The sequence below is a fragment of the Nelumbo nucifera genome, chromosome 2 (assembly GCF_055504915.1).
Source record: "Nelumbo nucifera cultivar China Antique chromosome 2, China Antique-T2T, whole genome shotgun sequence".
In the NCBI taxonomy this organism is placed as follows: Eukaryota; Viridiplantae; Streptophyta; class Magnoliopsida; order Proteales; family Nelumbonaceae; genus Nelumbo; species Nelumbo nucifera.
The window spans coordinates 33655150-33674755 of NC_142650.1; the positions used below are offsets into that span (position 1 = coordinate 33655150).

The window sequence follows — 19606 nt, forward strand, 5'->3', positions numbered from 1 at the left end:
ATCTTTATATTATGTGGGAGTGCAAAGGAAAGATCCATCTTTGTTAGAATCTATATAACAAAGGAAATTAATTGGAGGATGGTGTAATGGTGCATTTGTTGCCTTTAGGCTGTGTTTGGTTTGAAAGAAAAGCTAGGGAAAGGCAAAGAAGCTTTTACAAACCTTGTATTGGTTTTCCTTCCTTTCCCCACCTTTTCCTTCAAACCAAACATAGCCTTAAATCTAAGCGTCTATCTATAAGCCTTCTTATTTGTAATTCATTAGTCATACAAGTGTTTTTGACTTGCTATCAAACTAAACAGTTGAATTGATTGAGCTATCACCCGGACAAATTTATAAGTATACATTATAACCCAAACAATTGACTTAGCCGACAACCGGATGAACTTGATGGTTGAACAATTGACCTATTTGGCCAGGTCAATGGGACGTGAGCAAGATATTAATTCTCATGTTTTTTTTTTTTTTATAATTTTTAGTCATTTCCATCATTAATAGCAATAATTCTCATTTTCAGTCATATTTTTGTTAAATATCATAAATATAATGTTAAAGGCATGCTCATTTTTTTTTTAAATTTTATAAAATTTTCTATCTTTTTATTTTTATTTATTTAATTTATAACATCACTATAAGTTGACTTGTTAAATAAATTGGGAACTCTTCCAATTGATTTTTAGAGCATTAGTTCTATAATACTTTTTATTTTTATTAGTGGTTTCCCTGCATTTCTATGTTTTGATAGACTGGATCCGCCTAAACCGTTGAACCGTTGAACCATATTAGACACAATAGTCAATACTTTTATCCCAATGGACATGTTATTGGTTTGGGTTAAGTGGTGATCCAACACTTACCTGATCCAATCCCAATCAAATATTTACTGCCTATTCAATAAAATAAAAGCATTATTTATTCAAATATACTTTAGGCACTTTTGATTATACCATTAAATAGATGTTGGGCAATTATTACAGTTTAATTTCAGTCTTCAAAAAGATTTTATCAGACATTGCCAATAAGATTTGCACTCATTGGCAGTGTTTGTATAAAGTGGGAATGATGTTGCAGAAAGTGTGTAGGAAGAACACTGTCTACTTCAAAAAAGAGTCTAGGATTCACAAGAAGAGAAAAATCTAAACAAATTTGTATTCAGTTCACAAAAATTGATTTTGTACGATGGACTATTTGTAGGCAATTCCCTAAACATTGATAAGGGTGTCAATGCACCGGTTTTGGATTGGACCCCGTCCAGTCCAAAATCAATTTGGATGGACTGGATAGACCAACAAGATATATTGGATTGGACCAATCCAGTCCAAAATATTTATTAGATTGGATTGGACCTGATCTGTCCGTAACAAATTTATATTGGATTGGGTTGGATTAAGCCAATATCTGGTCCATTGATATAAGATAAGAATATATGTGTCAATGGACTGGGTTTGGGTTGAAATCAATCTAAATCAAAATGAATTTGAATATATTGGATGGTCCAGACATTGAATTGGACCGGTCCTAATTGGTCTAAAACATTCATTGGATTGGATTGGACCTGGTCTATTTATAATGGACTCACATTGGACTGGATTCGATCGAACCAAATCCAGTGCACAAGGCTACCATCAATGCGGGGTGTGGGGAGGGATACATGTAGGCAACCTTAAAGCAAAAGTAAACCAGAATTTACACTTGACACATTTGCACTTCCATGCACTTACACCAGTGCAAAAGAAATTTGCACCACAAACAAACTAGATGTGAAGCTTGAAGTTTTTTAGGTATTACGTAACATACATGCTATTTTTTCTTTCTTTTCTTTTCTTTTTTTTTTTTTTTTTGACAAAGCATTCTAGTTTTTTGGTATTACATAAAACGCATTAGGTGAGGATAGAGCAAAAAGCTGATGCACATGGGAGAACCGGAGAAGAGCCTGCTATTATGGGTTGGAGGAAATGCCAAATGACCACATCTGACTAGGGGTGCCAATTGGTCTGGATTAGATCCAATCTGATCCAGTACAATGTGATTCCATTACAAATGGGCCATGTCCAATCCAATCCAATGAATGTTTTGGACTAGTCCAATTTAATATTTGGATCGTCCAATTTGCTCAAATTGATTTTACTTTATTTTGGTTCTAACCCAAATCTGGTCCATTGACACCTATATTGTTTTCTTCTATCAATGGACCAAATATTTGTTCAATCCAACCCAATCCAATGTAAATTTACTATGGATGGATCAGGTCTAATCCAATCCAACCCAATAAACACGTTGGACCATTAAGTCTAGACTGGTCCAATTCAATATGCTTTATTGATCCATCCAATCCATCCAAATTGATTTTTATTTGGGTGGTGCCTAATCCAAAACAGGTCCATTGACACTCTTACCTCTAACTACTGGATCATTGGCTTCATTACTGATGATCCTGGTTAGTCACTAAAGACTTTCATCTATCTCAATTTCATTAGTCCCCCCCCCCCCCCCCCCCCCCCCTCTTTTTTTGACTATTCAAAAACTGATTTAGTTTTGTAATTGGTTAACTAATTATATGATTTATTAGTTCAACTCTTCCGATTAATAAAAGTAATCACAGATTTTCTCCACTGCTTTTGGCTTCTAAACATAAGATGATAGTCTAGGGCTTGCCTAATGCTTTCCATTAAATTATTTGTTTTCCTACAAAAGTTCTTATTCACTGATGACAAAACTTTCAAGTTGCACTGAGAAGTCATCCATGTGCTTGGTGACTTAAGATTTTATATTGGGGGACAAGATATTCATAACCCTTGACTATCGAAGCCTCTCTGAAGTCTGAACTAATAGTCCAACAATGAGTTGCATTTAGTGTGTGCTCGCAAACAATGATGTGGAACTGAGGGAGTGAGGGATACTTTTCAGCCATCTATCTGACCAATCCCCTCCCACGTTTTCTCTGCCTTCAGTTGTTTATTGATTCTCAGGCCCCATTTGATTTGCAGTTGAAATCGGAATCAAAATTCTTCGAAATCGAAATGGTTTATTTCCATAGTTTATTTGGTTCAGACAGGAATATAAATAAGAATTGGAATAAGCAGGAATGTGATTTCATTCTCAAATGAGGGGCAGAGAATGGCCATTCCCTCAAATGGGAGAATGCCATTCTAACAGAAATAAGAATGGAATTCTGATTCTGCCCAATCAAACAATTGAAATCAGAATAGCCCATTCCAATTCCAATTCCAAACCCCATTCTTGTGAACCATACGAGGCCTCAGTTATCTTTCTCATTTCTCATATCCAAACAAATAAGGAGATAAGCTGGTTGTTTGAAAACATGGATTTTTGTGGTTTTAGTGATCGGTGATGATGAGACGTTTTTAGATTATTATTGTTGAAGTAAACAAAGAAAATTCTAATATTAGTAGAAGCAACCAATGAGGATCAAGTCATCCAACTGGCAACCACCTCTTGATTTCTATTTCTAAATCCTAAATCTTAAACCTTAACCTTAATCCCTAAAACACTCTTAAATATTAAAATTTAAGTATAAAATGCATTTGATTGACACAAATATTCCAGATAGGAGCCAACATTTCCAGATTATTTGACTACACTGATTTAAGTGCAACAGTGGTTGAATTGGGAACTTTTTCGTTGTTAGGGTTGGTTTAACTACACAGATGGGATTGTAATTTCTGAGAAAAAACCCATAGATTGAGGTTTTTTTTTGTGGGTTTTTAATTCTATCATATTTTACCAACCCCCTCAAAGATTCCCATCCAACAGCTTTACATAAGAAAACATCAAATGAACCCAAGTGGGCCTGCAGGAATCAGATGTCCTCTCTATTAGAAAAGGATCAGAGAGTGTCAACCCAATCAAGGTTCAAAGTATCGGAAACATCAAATGTATCGGAAAGGTAATTTTAAGAGATGTATCAGGATACGTCTTAGATATACATGCATATCGGAGAAAAACCAAGATACATAAAAATACGCTTGGAAACACTATAAATACTTTAATAAATCATAAAAATACATCAATAATACTAAATATAAGACCTTAATGAGGTGTATATACATTAAACTAATATATTTTAATGGTTTTATAAAGAAATATATTGTGGTTAATTATAATTTCATTAAAAATCCTATGCTTAACTATAATTCTTAAGTTTTAATGTTTTATGGGATGGGAAAGACCCAACTTTCCTATCCATAAAACATGCATTGGCACAACTTTTAAGTAAAAATATAATTAATAATTATTTATTTTCAAAAATTATAAAAATAAATAAATATTATATAATATATTCAAAAAATAGTTATTAAAGAAGAAATTTCAATTGCTTTGTGGATATGATAGATCATCCATAGAATTATAATATATTCAATCATTGTGATCAAATGATAAAATATAATTAATTAATTCATCCATAGAATTTAATTCATCAATATGTTATTGATACACCCCCGATACGCCCTGATACACCCCAATATGATCCGATATGCATGAAAAAAGATGATACGTCTGATTTCTATGTATATCTCATATCTTTTTTTCAATACGATACACTCTAAACGTATAATATCAAAATTTTAAACCTTGAACCCAACCAAGGCTACAGTCTATGAACCCCGAAAATGGATACATTTATCAGGTAATAGGACGAAGAAGCCCAATTATATAATCAAGCACGTGGTGTAGACAAAATGGAATTGGTAGGAAATATATAGCTTGTGAAGAGTGATATTAATATTAGGTCGATGCTTGTGAGCTTCAGTCAAATTTGGTGGCCTTTTCTGTAATTTACTTATTATTATTTTATTACAACTTTGAATTTTATTTTGATTATTTTACGTTGGCGGCTTTTCTTCATTTATATTTATATTTGTACTGAGCCTTAGAAATTCTTGATTTATATTTATATTTGTACTTCTTCCAAATAGTTGTTGGTGTCTTGTGTGTCCGTGAGCATGGGAGAGAACGAACCAAAAATTTAACACAATTAGAAAACTTTTAAAGATCTGATTGATTTGGGGCTTGGATTATCTCATCATGGGGCCCGATGGAATTAGAACACAATGCAAGTTATGGACCCCAAGGCTGCGTTTGGATCAGAAAAGCTCAATGGTTTTGAATAACTAGCTTCATATACCGTTATTCTGCATTTCCTAAAACGTGGAATCCACAGCATTACTTTTTCGTTTTTTCCCAAATTTAGTTGCATCAAAAATAGCACCCAAAATACTCACAGACTTGATATTCATATTACTGAGGAAAAATGGAAACTGAGTTGAACTTTCATAATCTTGGATTTTGATTTTGGGAGCTCTATGGAATAGGCCCTGGTCCAGTCCAATTTCATTACTCAGCATTGAAATTTGGAAGCTTTGGATGTGATAAACTGATAATATATTTAATTCAAATATATGTCTTGATGCGATGAACTTCTGCGGCTGGGCTGCTGGGCTTTTGGCTTTTCTACAACCAAATGGCCACGACGCCATTGAAACCTTTTTGTCATCAATTCTCAGCATGATCAATAACTGTAAGATTTTGAGAACCACGACTACTATAAATCAACACCTAACTTTGTTACTCTCCTGAAATTAAGCCTCACCCATCTCTTGAACATTATTTCTTCCCTTACAGTTCTTATTAGGACCCCAAGCATCCCTCACCATGATGGAGATGGACCTTCAGTCCCTGGCCACTCTCTTCCTTGTCGGGCTCATCTCCACCATCCTGGTTCGAACAGTTCTCAGCAGGACTAGTCGGCCTCGCCTTCGCCTCCCTCCCAGCCCCATGGCCTTGCCCGTCTTCGGACATCTTCACCTCCTTGGCCCCTCCCCTCACCAGGCCTTCCACAAGCTGGCCGCCCGCTATGGACCCTTGTTCTACCTCCGCCTAGGCTCCGTCCCTCATGTTGTCGTCTCCTCCCCTGAAATCGCCAAAGATTTCCTCCGCACCCATGAGTTGGCCTTTTCCGCCCGCCCTCAGTCCGAAGCCGCACGACAGATTAGCTACAACTTTGCCGACTTCTCCTTCATCCCCTACGGCCCTTACTGGAAGTTCATGAAGAAGCTCATCATGTCCGAGCTCTTTGGCAGCCGAATGCTCGACAAGTTCCTCGCTATCCGGCATGACGAGACACAGAGCTTTATCAAGTTTTTGGTGAACAAGTCGGAAGCTAGACAAGAAGTTCATCTCAGCGGGGAGCTCATCAGACTGACCAACAACGTGATTTCCAGGATGGCCATAAGCAGGAGGTGCTCAGGGAACGACGATGAGGCCGAGGAGGTTAAGAATCTGATAATGGAGATAGCTGACCTCCTGGCGGCGTTTAATATAGGAGAGTTCGTTCCATTACTCAAGAGCTTTGGGTCCAAAGGTTTTGATGAAAGGGTGAAGGATGTCCACCGGAGGTTCGATGTGATCATGGAGAAGGTCATAACAGAGCACGAAGAGGCTCGACGGAAGAAGGAGGAGATCAAAGGCGACGGCGTGAAGGATATTCTTGATATGCTGCTTGATATAGCCGAGGACGAGAACTCTGAGATCAGGTTAACCAGAGAGAATATCAAGGCCTTTCTTCTGGTAATTTAATTCAGACGCTTCTTTCACCATGAAACTCAAATCTAATCATCATATATATATATATATATATATATATATATATATATTAATGGGTTTTCTTGGTACAGGACATCATTGCAGCAGGCACGGATACAACTGCTCTGACAATTGAGTGGGCGCTAGCAGAGCTGATCAACCATCCTCCACTGTTCAAGAAACTAAGAGAAGAACTGGATTCCGTCGTCGGCAAGAGAAAGTTGGTCGAAGAAAATGACATCCCTAATCTACCTTACCTCCAGGCAGTCGTAAAGGAGACTCTGAGGCTGCATGCTCCCGCCCCACTAATCGTCCGGCAATCAGTTCGCCACTGCAACATCAGAGGCTACGACATACCGGCGAATGCTAGGATGTTTGTGAATCTGTGGTCCATCTCAAGAGACCCCAACTACTGGGAGGATCCCTTCACATTCAACCCTGAGAGGTTCATGCCTTCAGGCAAGAACGGGTGGAATTCAATGGATGTAAGGGGCCAGTATTTCCATTTCATGCCGTTTGGAACCGGAACGAGGGCTTGTCCGGGGACGACCTTGGCCCTACATCTTCTGCACGTAACTATAGCTGCTATGATCCAGTGCTTTGACTGGAAGGTTCTCAATGTTGGAAAGGATGGGCTGGTGGACATGGCTGAGGGAACAGGCTTAGCAACTCCCATGGCCCACCATTTGGTCTGCCAGCCCATCATCCACTTCAATCCATTCTCAGTCACAGAGAGCTGAATTAGGAAATGGGATCATCAGTTCATCAATCATCATCACTGTCTTAGTATTTTTTTTTTTTTTTTTTTTTTATTTTGTGATGTTGGTTCTCTCATCTCTGCTAGTATTTCAGTATTTGTATTGAAACAAACTGGGCCTGATTGGAGCTGGGGCCCATCTAAAAAATAAAACCCCAGCCCGGCCCACTTACACCCTATATCTGTAGGTTCATGCCTATCATCTTAAACTTAAACCTATAATTTCTTCTTTCAGAGTTTTAATTTAGAATAGTTCATAACATTATGTATCTTTGCCATGTGGCAAAGCAATTTTATCATACTTATCACATAAATCAAAGATTAATTGTTAACCTTTTTTCCTTTCGGCATATGCATGGGCTATCCACAATCTGGATTGGATTTTTTTTTTTTTTTTTTTTCGTTTTGTCAACGTAAGGAAGATTAGGGATTTTTATATTCTAGAAAATGGGGAAGGAAGAGGTGGAGATGAAAAAGATAGAAGGATGAGGGTGGGAGTTCAATTGAGTGATTAAGAGTTTAAGACATTGTTAGACAAATCTGATATCATTTTTGGAGGAAAAATCAATGATTTTGAAAACTTGATTGGCCATCAAACTGGAAACAGTGCTGCCCTATTCCCGGTTCAGTCTGGGCTTCAACCTGTCCAGATCCTAGTTTTTCCCACTTCTCAAGGACCTAGAAAGGAGCCAAGTTCCGGTCCGACCACTAGTCCTATACGGTTTTCAAAATATTGAGCCAGGATTTACACCACCTTGTGCAGATGAGCTGGACTGGGTTTTTTATTTGATTTAGTAGACTAAATTACATTTTATTTTCAATTAAGAACCGAATCCAAAGAAATGTAATGTCTTGAAAGCCTAATTAATTTGAGCCGCTTGCTCATGGGAATGAGAACTAATCAATATGTGATGTGAACCAAAGTGAATTTGAAGTTCCGTTAATTAAATTTATTTTTCCTAACTTTTTTTTTTTTTTTTTTTTTTAAGAAAGCCCGAAGACTAGATCAGATCATTGAATCTTTTTCCAGTACAGGCCGGATGAAATCAGCAGGTGATGACCAAGTTATAATTCTGTGAGTGTTACATCCAAATCTTGCAAGCTTGTGAGTCACCACGTTCTCTGTACGGGAAATGTAGGAGACGGAAGAGTGACCGTAACCCTTTAGAAGGTCCTTGCAATCGGCGATGATAGCTAGAAGTTGCCAATGGACATCAGAGTTTGTATCCGACAAGAAAGAAATAACCTTTTGCGCATCACCTTCCAAGAAGACATGAGAGAGCTTGAGTTCCTCTTTAGCTACGAGGAGACCAGCACGGAGAGCTTGGGCGCAATGAGCTTTCCTGCAAAGCCATAGAATCATAGCAAATTTATTGAAGAAACCGATATCCCCATTTGGAGAGTCCTGGCTATTTCTCCACTAGTAGACAAGCCAACAATCCAAGTCCCTCCCCTGGATGTCCTCACATCGAAGTGCAAAACAAGAACCGAACCAGACAGGTTGACCTACAGAACAGTTGAGAAATAGATGGGAAAAGTCTTCAACACCATTATTACAGAGCACACAAGTGGGATCAAATCGATCAGAAGCTTTAGAGAGCAATGACTTAATAGGGAGAATCTTCTGAATACATCTCCAAATGAAAACCAAAATCCTGGGGGTGGGGGGAGATCATTAAGGCTCCAGAAAGATTTCCAGGAGAGACCCGATAAAGCAAGGGTGTTACCAGAAGTGCTTGGTTGCGAAGCTTGAAATTCTTTGTATGCTAAGGCACAAGTAAATTTTCCGTGAGGAGTTAAGAGTCCAAACAAGGTGATCTTGTTTTGAGTAAGGGTTCATGGGGAGCTCTAACTTCATGATCCTATTAGCATTTTCAGGTCCAAACCTAGAATTAAGAGCTTGGGTATTCCACCTATTAGATGAGAAATCGATGAGCTCAGCTACTTTCACATTCCTATTAATAGAATGAGGAGGGGAATCAAGAACAAGCCCAGGAACCCATGGGTCGTCAAAAATGTTGGTGCTCCAACCATTTGAAATCACGGAACGGGCTCCCCTAAGTAAATTCATTTTGGAGTCAAGCATGCAGCACCAAGTGGCTGAAGTGTTGCCCCCTATTTTCAACTTGCCAAAATGACTCATTTCCATTCAGGTATTCGAGAGATAGAAGATTGGCCCAGGGCCTATTTTGATTGGTTAAGAATCTCTAGGAAAGTTCCATAATCAATATTCTATTCCACATTCCTGGTGGTAGAATCTTGAAAGCCTAAGCCCCCAAAATCTTTGCTTTTCATAAAGTTTCCCCATCTTTGGAGGTAAATGTGAGGATTGACATGAGAGTAACCCTACCAGAAATCCCTTGCCATGGAGTTGATTTTGGAGCTGATCGATTAGAGTAATACTTGGGTAGCCATGAAATAGGAAGGAATAGCCTCAATTGTAGATTTAATTGACACCTTTCCTGCATGGGATAAAAGATTTGGTTTTCCAAGAATTGAGTTTTATTTTTTTTTTCTTTACATTTATCAATAATGAAATTCTAAGATTTCGCCCGAGAACTTTGCTTGAGAAAGGGCATGCCAAGATATTTTTCATGGCCGGTCATAATCCAAACACCCAAAGATTTTGCAATCTCACCTCTGTGTCTTCGAAGAACATTTGAATTGAAAAACATAGAGGATTTGGCTAAATTGAGTTCTTGACCTGAGCAAGTACTAAACAGAGAGAGAATATGTTTAAGATTTGTGATTTCTCTTGAAGAACACTTGCCAATGAGTAAGATATCATCTGCAAACATCAGGTGGTTCAATTTGGGGCAGTTTCCTGGCAAGTTTGAAGCCAGAAAGTGTATCATTCTCCAAATTTCCTATAAGCATTCTAGAGAGAATATCCATGTAAAGAACAAAGAGGTATAGCGAAAGAGGACAGCCTTGACGCAAACCTCTTTGAGGCTTAAAAGGTTCACTAGGAAAGCCATTCAGGCCTTGTTTGATTTCTCTTTTAAAAAGTACTTTTCTTAAGACATGGGACCATACATTAAGTGGTTTTTAAGTACTTATAGGTTTTTACCAAGTGGGATTAGCACTTCTTAAAAAAATGACCAGGATGTAGCTTTTTTTCAGCACTTTCTGAAAAAGTGCTTCTTCATTTGAATGGGACGAACTTGTCCTTGTTTTTTTAATGACAGAAATACCCCCACATTGTGGATCCACCGGTGGCGTTCGATGGTGAGAAAAAACGGTTGGGGGTCCTATGTTTGGGTGACTTCAATGGTCACTTCCCACCATCTAGCTACCGATGACTAGAAGGTGAGTTCGCCTAAACTCCTCCCCTCCATGTTCGTTTTTTTTTAGGTTTTTTGGATAATTATTTCTCTGATTTTTTTTTGTATTCATATGAGAAATCCGAAATTCTTTTGGGCATTTTTTTGTTAGAAATCATGCAAAAAAATTGCTTAAGTTGGATGAATATTTGTGTGAAATTTTGCTGAAGTTGGATGAATATTTGTGTGAATATATTCTTCAATTGTGATTGAATTTTTTTCTTTATTTGATATGACTATTTGTGAATATTTGTGTGAATATATTCTTGAAGTGTGAATATTTGTGATTTTTTTTTGTGAATTTTTTCATGAATTTTTGTTGGTGATGTTTTTAATATTTTTTTGATAACCTAAATTTTCATTTTTTTTTGAATAATCTGAATTTAGTCATCCTATTTTATTTTTTTTTTAATTTGATAATGGTGGTGTTTTTTGTGAAAGTGCTTTTTGGAAGTAGTTTGTGAAAGATGCTCCATAAAAGCACTTTCTAGAAGTATTTTGTGAAAGTTGGTCATTAAAAGCACTTTCTAGAAGTAATTTGTGAAAATTGCTCCCTAAAAGCACTACCCGAGAGTATTTTGTGAAAATTGTGCCTTGAAAGTGCTTTCTGGACGGAATTTGTGAAAATTGGTCCTTAAAAGTGCTTTCTGAAAGTAATTTGTGAAAATTGCTCCCTAAAGCACTTTTTAGAAGTATTTTGTGAAAATGGGTTCTTAAAAGTAATTTGTGAAAATTGCTCCCTAAAGCACTTTTTAGAAGTATTTTGTGAAAATGGGTTCTTAAAAGTGCTTTCTGAAAGTAATTTGTGAAAATTATTCCCTAAAAGAACTTTTTGGAAGTATTTTATGAAAATTGGTCCTTAAAAGTGCTTTTTGGAAGTAATTTTTGAAAATTGCACCATAAAAGCACTTTCTGAAAATATTTTGTAAAAATTGCGCCTTGAAAGTGCTTTATAGAAGTAGTTTGTAAAAACTACTCCTTAAAAGCACTTTCTAGAAGCACTTTATGAAAAATAATCCTTGAAAATGCTTTCTGGAAGTACTTTGGGGAAATTAATCATTAAAAATGCTTTGAAATTGATCCTCGAAAATGCTTCCTAAAGTACTTTGTTGTTGTTGTTATTATTATTATTATTATTGTCCATGTGGCACTCCATGTGTGGGCCTACATGGGCTCTCATGTGTCATGATATGGTGATGTGGCGATTTTTCATTGAAATGTAAATTATAATGATATGGAAAACATTGTTTATAAGTATGTGTGGAGTGAAGGCTAAAAGTGTCATTTAAGTAATACAAGCACTTATGGGAAAAGTAGGACACCAAATAGCCTTCAGGCCCTATTAAAAGAAGCACTTCTAAAAAGTACTTATGCAACAAATACTTTTTCTCCAAACCTCTCCACCAAACAAAGCCTTAGAATGATAGAGAAAGACCTAGAGGTAATGCAGGCATTGATCAACTTACAGAATTGAGGAGAGAAACCACGCAAATGTAGACTCTAGAGAAGCAAGTTCCATTCCACCCAATTCTAGGCCTTTGATAAATCAAGCTTCAATAGAAAACTGCCATTGGACCCACACTAAGCTAGCAAATTTTAGTATGTACATTTGTTGTTTTATGATATATTATATGTTTTACATTTGAAATATTATAATATAATATATATTATGTATGATATTATATATTAATAATGTATACAATAAATTTAGTTTAATATAAAATATTATATATTATATGTAAAAGATGTAAGCCCAAGGCTTATATTTCAAGCTTGGAAATTGGGTTGGGCCAAGCCTAGGCTATAGCAATTATCATAGGTACAAAACTTGACCCAAGCTTGGCCCAGACTAACCCATGATCACCCCTAAATTTAATCCATCCAATCCTGATTAAACAAAGGAATATAAATTTATAATTATTATATATTGGCATCAGGGGTTATTTTGTCACAAAATGTTTAGTAAGGTTGACCAGTCATTCAAGGATAGTCTAGTCATGTAAAATACTTAAATGCTTATGTGGACAATTTTCATTAATGATCACTAATGATAATCTAACCGAAATTTCAAGGGAAGGTGACTTTTGGATAATAAAACTCACCACCAAGGGCCCTTTAGAAAATTTGAAAAGTCATGCATGGTGAGTTTAAGAGATGTGAAAAAGTCATGGTGAGTTTAGATAATATCCCTATTTATTTTCTTTTATTTTCCTTTCTAGTGGACCACACCTTTTTCGTTTTCTTTTCTTCCTTTCTCTCCTCTCCTTTCTCTCTTAGTTTCTCTTCCTCTTCTCTTCTCTCCCCTTGCAGGCCTCACCTTCTTTCCTTCTTTCCTTTCCATTATTTTCTTCATTCCCCTCTTTCCCCCTTCCCTCTTCCTCCTCCGACCTCTCTTTTTCTCTTCCCCATATCTCCCTGCAGTCTCCCTCCTAGATTCTTTTTTTTCCTTCCTTTGTCTTCCTCTCCACCCATTTTTGGTTTCCCCTCTTCCTCTCTCCTCTCCCTTGCCCCCTCTTTCCATTTTAGGAGGAAGCCCTATTCTCTTGAAGCCCTTTAAATCCAAAAAGGTTCCCTTCCGCCTCTTCTTCTTCAGTAGATCTGTATACCAAGAGAAATCCATCTACACTCTTCTCCCTAATACCATTCTAGAATCAAAAGGGAAAACCCTCAAATAGCTTGTACGTACTCACCGGGAGAAGCATCTCCACAACCATCCATAGGACTTTACAATAATGGTGTAACCAGCCCACCATACGTTTACTCTCAAATAGTGGAAAACAGAAAAGAATCCAACATGTACAGGTAGGAGCTACCAAAACACACCCTTGTCCACTTCATTTGTATCAATTGATCTAAGCTATCAAAATGAAGTACTAAAATTAGTCGAGCCAAAGATCCAAGCCAATAAAGTAATCTACTAAGATTAATTGATTAATCTGAATCGTCTATGTAAACCTAGATTTCAACTAATTTAGGTTATCTAAAAAATATACCAAATCAAGGCAATCAAAGTGGTATTCTAAAGAGAGCACATTTCTACGACCACTGTCATAGAATTCCCTTGTGACCTGAAACACAGCTATGGCAATGATAGAAATTAAGGGGGTGCTTTGTAGCGTAGATGAGAAATTGAATGGTGTGTTTTCATTCACACCACACCTTCATAGAGTTACTTTTATTAATAATAAAAATAGAATTAAAAAGTAAACTAGCATAAAAAGAAAACTGTTTTTGCATCTAATTGATGATCAATGGTCCATAGAGAAGTAAATTATGTGACTTAACTCAAGCTCAAATTGACCCTAATTTTAGACAAGCTAGCTTCGATTTTCAATACTCGACTTGGGCCTAATCATAGGCTCAAAAGTTTAGGCTTTTTTATTTTCGGGTTAGGCCCAAGCTTAGCCATTATGTAGCTAAAGTCAAGCCTAATTATATATATACAATCATAAATACATATATGGGGCTAATTGGCATAACCAAGTAACCATAGTGCACCAAATTTCAATGCAAGTTGGGCCTACTCAACTTGCAACATAAGGGTCCATTCGTTTGGATAAATGGGTTAACTAATGATGTCATAATTAAATAATAAAAATTTAAAAAATAGATACAAACACAATTTATAGAAAAATTTGACATATTGAAGATATTATAAACTTGTCATATCAAACAAAAATAAGTGTGATAAATGCAAATTACTTATAGAATTAATTATGTAAATAGAATAAAAAAAATTAAATTGCCCAAAAATGAGATTGTTTTTTTCAAATGGAATAAGCTAGCACATGATATCATAATTATATAATAAAAACTCAAAAATAGATAAAAATAAAAATATAAAAAACACAAAAATTATGTATAAAATTTGTGCACATCTCTAATATTATATATTTGTCATATTAAACAAAAACAATTATGATAAATAAGAACTATTTTTATTAACAATCTAAATGAATTATAAAATCTAAATCCAAGAGCACACCATGCTTCGATTATTTATCCTTTTGAAATGGTTCTAAGGATATTGAAATTATTGTTATCTAAAATTGCCACGTACAAACTTACATACATATTTACTAATGAATGTGAAAATTGTGAATACACTTTCATTTGTTTTGCATTACAAGCAGTATCCATTTTCTTTCTCTTCTGGTCATTGCAACAATATGTTTGATATGCTGAACTGTTTCCATTCCTGAGAGTAGGTTTAAAACATTGATACAATACGGTCAATAGATATACATTTTGGGCGGAGGGACATGATACACCACTGGTAAATAATTATACCCCAAATTGGCATCAAAGAGCATCCCAAGGTCAGTTATTCTCAGAAAGGAAATTCAGGAGTCTAAATAGAAAAAAGCGTGCAACCGATACGAGAATCATTCATGGTGCTTGAGCCACAGGTCAATACTGGTGTAAATTGATAAAGAATCCTATGCACTGGGAATTTAAAAACCTGTTAGAATAGCATGATGAACAAGGAATCGAAACACCATTTCAAAAAACTTATTTCAAAAAGAATTCAAGAATGTCTAGCCAAATAAATTTCTGGGTCCCACCCACCATATTTTACCGAACAAGGAATCGAACACCATTTCATAGGTTTGAGTCTATGCTGGCACTATGGTATACAAATAAGAAAAATCTAACTGGCAAGTGGCAACGTGTGCCACATTTGGACTAAAGATCCATTCTGGCATTTCAAGTACATTCTTGCAATAATTAAATCAGTTTAATTATGAAAGGAAGTAATATCAATTCTTTACATTTACAGAAAGCACTCAAGCTCCTTAGATGATGAAAGACTATGTGCCCCGGCGGTATTCCAATTGTTTGGTATTCTCCAACAGTATCTGTCAGGAAGAAGAAAGCTAAATATCAATAACACCCACTGGGCTTGTGGAATGTAATCAATTTATATTTCATCAAGAATCGCAGTTTTATTAAACAATATTAAAAGAAAATGTAATTTAACTGCAATGAAATCTAAAGCTTATGGAATCAAATACATTCAAATAGCAAAGAGAATGTGCATAAATCTTGAACATAGTAAACCTAGCAAAAATCTCACCTCTCGAATGTAGTTTGCAACTGCTTTGCACCCTTCTATTGCAAGTTGCATGACATTTTCAAAGATGTCCATAGGTAGTTTAGAATCCATCTGTAATGGATTGTTCTAGAAGTTAAAATTCTATGCATAATTCAAGTGACAACTTTCTAACTTCCACATCATAAAAGTAATAGTCAAATTCAAAACAGAAAATATTGATTTAATCAAGGACAGAATGCATGATAAAAATTGGCAACTTCAAAATGTTGATGCATCCAAAGCATTCCAGATCTGATGTGTTCCGTAAGTAAAAATAAGACCACAGTGAATTAAATCTAATAAGTAAACCGGCATGCATGTCCCCACACTGTGTTTCCTCAGTCTGGGGTCCTTTTAACTAAAAATTTCAGAATAAAAAGTATAATCATCTCTTAAAAATAACTGAAAACTGAAATGACAAAGAGCACATACTATGACATTTTCAAAGAGTATTGTACACTAGTAAAATATCATGTTTGAAAATGGACAGAAGACCAATCAAAGAAATGAAATATCAGATTGGGACCTGAAGGAGTGTCACTTTATCTGACTTTGATAGAATTCCTACAGTGACATCAGGGCCCCCAGCACTATCTTCTACATAGTTCAGATCTGCCCATATCACAAAAAGTACATAAATAAATAAATGAGAGAAGTTTAAGAGCTCAAATATATGAACTCTTAAATACTTCTGAATAACAAATTTAAGGGAAAATACCTAGCAAAGGAGTACTGTTGAGATATCCAGCACTACAGGAAGTGATGAGGTCACACATAGGAATCCCAGCATCTGCAAGAGCCAGAGTTGCAGCATTGATACATGCAGATCTTGTTCCTACACACAAAGATGAGTACTGCTACAGTTTATCAACAAATACAGAAATTGAAATTAAGAAAAAGGAATTAATTGAATCATAGTTAATTAAAAGTTCAAAATGATAAAAGAAAATATTGTAAAAGATCATCAACCTCTTAGTCTCTTACAGTATTTTCTTATAATCCTCAGAAGAATAGAAAATAAACAAAAATGTTTGAAATCTAATATTTACTAAACCTTGATCGGTTTACTCTGTCCAAGTACTGTATATTAATCTCAGCATCCAAAAGGGATTGACATACCATCCATTAGGGTGGTTCCCCATGGCTGACTCAAGTGAAAAGATTTAGGTCACTCTGAACTTCCCCTTTTTTTATCATTTGAACTTTTCCTATTTGTGTGTGTGTGTGACACAGAGAGAGAGAGAGAGAGAGAGAGAGAGAGAGAGAGAGAGAGAGTCTTGTCATAAACCAGACCCAAGATGATTTAGGTATCACCCAAGTTTTTACTTTTCACTTTTTCCTATTACACTCCATTGTTATTGTTGCTCCCATAGTTGCCATTGTTGCAAATTTGCAGAGGAGAGTTTCTACTTACCTCCATCAGCTTGTAGAACTTGGACAAATATGTCTATCTGAGATGTATATACAAACAAGCATTAGAGAATAGAACAAATATATCTATCTTAGATGCATACAGAAGGGAGCTTTAGTAAATAGACACCCCAAATAAATGTGGAAAATGTCCCCATGCAGCAGTAAGAGAGGCAAATAGGCGAAAAGAGAAGTAAAAAAACCTGAGAACGAGGCATTAGGTGTGTCAATATGCATGCTTCCATAGTTTGGCGAATGACAAGGGATATCTCCATTGATCGCCTATACATGATAAAAGAAACATTCACGAAACAACAAGAAAAAAAGCCTTTTGTTTATGGAGTAAATCTATTTACAAGATAACAATCAATAGATCCATTTTGATCTGGTAAGCTATTGCAACATTGGCTTTCTAAGAATATGACAAGATAAATCTTGTAAGAAACATCATATGGTACAAATAGTGCAAAATAGTATACTAAATTTCAAAACTAGTGCCAAAGATTCCTGCTCCAAAAGAAAGTGGTTAGGCCTCCAACCAGAGAGAATATTTTACCATGATAGTTTCTAGAAAAAAACATCCAAGGGAACCTTAGAATCAAAATCAAAGGTGATTTTGGTGACTATAGAAAATTATGGCACAAAGATATTTTCAGGTTGCATATATACTCTTATTACTTTGTGAAGATCACTAACACATTACTTCTAGCCGAGGGCATAGATTTGAAAAGGAATCTAGAAAAAATAATGGCATCCCCTGATATTGATATGGCTAAAGCCTGTGATTGCTGGGTGGCCATTTTCACCAAACATTCTTTTTATGATTTGATTCTCCACAACCTTTTTCCTCAAAAATGTTGATAACTGCATCTCAAACAGTTAATTCTCTGTGACAGTTAATGAGGTCAGAGGTTCAACTCTTCCAGAGGTTTGATACAAGGACCCTACTTGACCAAGTCTTTCTAATCTAGCTGAAATCTGAAGAAACTGCTAGTGCAGAACAGTGCAGAACATTAGAAAACTTGTTGTGAAAGAAAGATGCAAATTGTCAAGGTGATGCCTAGGAAACAAGGCAGCCATGGAAAGTCACCTTGCTTTCATGACACCATGAATTAAGATAGGGTTCAGTAGTTTGGTCTCCAAGGTTTAGAAGGCCATTGCTGGATAGAGTGGAAGAATGCATTCAACCACTGTCGAAGTTACAAGAAGCAGAGATTAATGTGGACAGACCTGATGAAAGATGGTGGAAAGAGTGCAGGAATGGTAGATTCACAGTAAAATCATTCTACAAGGCACTGTCAAGAAATCAGGTGGAAGGATCCAAGATTAAAGGTGTCTGGGGAAACCCAGTTCCTCCAAACATGGAGGCCTTTGCTTGGCTGGTTTCTCTAGATAGCACCCTTACACAATCACATCAAGAGAAAAGGTTTACAACTAGCCAAAATATGTATTCTGTGTGAGTCAAAGGAAGAGGATGCTCTTCACCTATATTATGGTTGTAATTTCTCAACTCCAAGGTCACCAGGAGAAATTTTCACTTGCCAGCCTACATTACAAAGAAGTAAAAAGGATAAAACCTTCTGGAGCTGTATTCCTTTTTCTGTTTGCTGGGAATTATGGAAAGAAAGGAATAGAAGGATCTTCGAAGGAAAAGCCTGCCATAGGATGAAGATATGCTCAAGGATTGGCCCAAAGATAATGGGTTGGGCACTACTACCAGAATTCAGAGATATCCCAAGAGACTCTTGAAGCAAAGTTTTGGGAAACACTTGTATAAGATGGCAATTTTAGGTAACTCCTTGTAATGTTGTAAAAGCTGGAATTAGTTGTTCTCCTTTTCTTCTTTCAGTGATTTCTCATCACCTATTTTTGTAACTCTTTTTTATTTTGAAAAGGTAATGTAAAATTGTATTAATATATTCAAAAAGAAGTATACGTGTATGCTAGTTCACTGTACAAAACGATTATGTACATATGAACACCATTAAGAACCCCCAAAAGTTCAACAGCCAAAAAAGAAGACAAAATCATCCTTGAAATGCAGATTAATACTCAGCCATGCTCTTGGGTTTCCAATGATTAGATTAATCAACCTCTTCTTGATTCTGATTTTGCTCAAAGATCCTCCTGTTCCTTTCACCCCAGATAGCCCAAAGTACAGCCAATGGAATAGATGACCATAATATCTGCCCTTTTTCTATCACACCTCCAAATTTCCAGCTTTCAAAAAGGGATTTGACTAAAGCAGGCAAGCAATTTTGGAATATCTATGGCTTTGAGAAAATGTAACCAATTAACCAAATTCTAGCGAAGAGCTTGCAAAGAATAAACAAACGATTGGAAGTCTCCATCTCTTGGTTGCATAGCACACATAGGGCATCAGGCAAACTCAGCCCCTTTCTGATCAACATATCCTTT

At 36.2% G+C, this 19606-nt stretch overlaps 2 protein-coding genes across 3 annotated transcripts in view; one reads left to right on the top strand and one right to left on the bottom strand.

Moving 5' to 3' along the window:
* The first annotated feature begins 5242 nt into the window (after nucleotides 1–5242).
* Nucleotides 5243–7712, top strand: LOC104603250 (cytochrome P450 93A3-like). Its single transcript, XM_010267227.3, has 2 exons — nucleotides 5243–6588; nucleotides 6696–7712. Exons 1-2 carry the CDS (start codon nucleotides 5674–5676, stop codon nucleotides 7341–7343), a joined length of 1563 nt encoding a protein of 520 aa, XP_010265529.1. The 5' UTR covers nucleotides 5243–5673; the 3' UTR covers nucleotides 7344–7712.
* A 7280-nt stretch (nucleotides 7713–14992) lies between these two features.
* Nucleotides 14993–19606, bottom strand: part of LOC104603249 (exosome complex component RRP41 homolog) — a 50813-nt gene continuing 46199 nt past the window's right edge. Inside the window, exons 7-13 of one of the 2 annotated variants that reach the window (XM_088898819.1) lie at nucleotides 17392–17470; nucleotides 17193–17229; nucleotides 16497–16613; nucleotides 16305–16390; nucleotides 15761–15850; nucleotides 15456–15542; nucleotides 14993–15129 (exon numbers count right to left, since the gene is read on the bottom strand). In XM_088898819.1, coding sequence (XP_088754945.1) covers nucleotides 15495–15542; nucleotides 15761–15850; nucleotides 16305–16390; nucleotides 16497–16613; nucleotides 17193–17229; nucleotides 17392–17470 — 457 coding nt within the window. In that variant the 3' untranslated portion in view covers nucleotides 14993–15129; nucleotides 15456–15494. Of the gene's footprint in view, nucleotides 15130–15210; nucleotides 15543–15760; nucleotides 15851–16304; nucleotides 16391–16496; nucleotides 16614–17192; nucleotides 17230–17391; nucleotides 17471–19606 lie in introns of those variants that run through there. The other variant, XM_010267226.3, reaches the window with a different exon arrangement.

Excerpts from the sequence above, each read along its gene's own strand:
- LOC104603250 (XM_010267227.3), top strand. The coding sequence starts at position 5,674 with ATGATGGAGATGGACCTTCAGTCCCTGGCCACTCTCTTCCTTGTCGGG. Across the intron at positions 6,589-6,695 it reads ATATCAAGGCCTTTCTTCTG|GACATCATTGCAGCAGGCAC; the intron begins GTAATTTAATTC and ends TTCTTGGTACAG.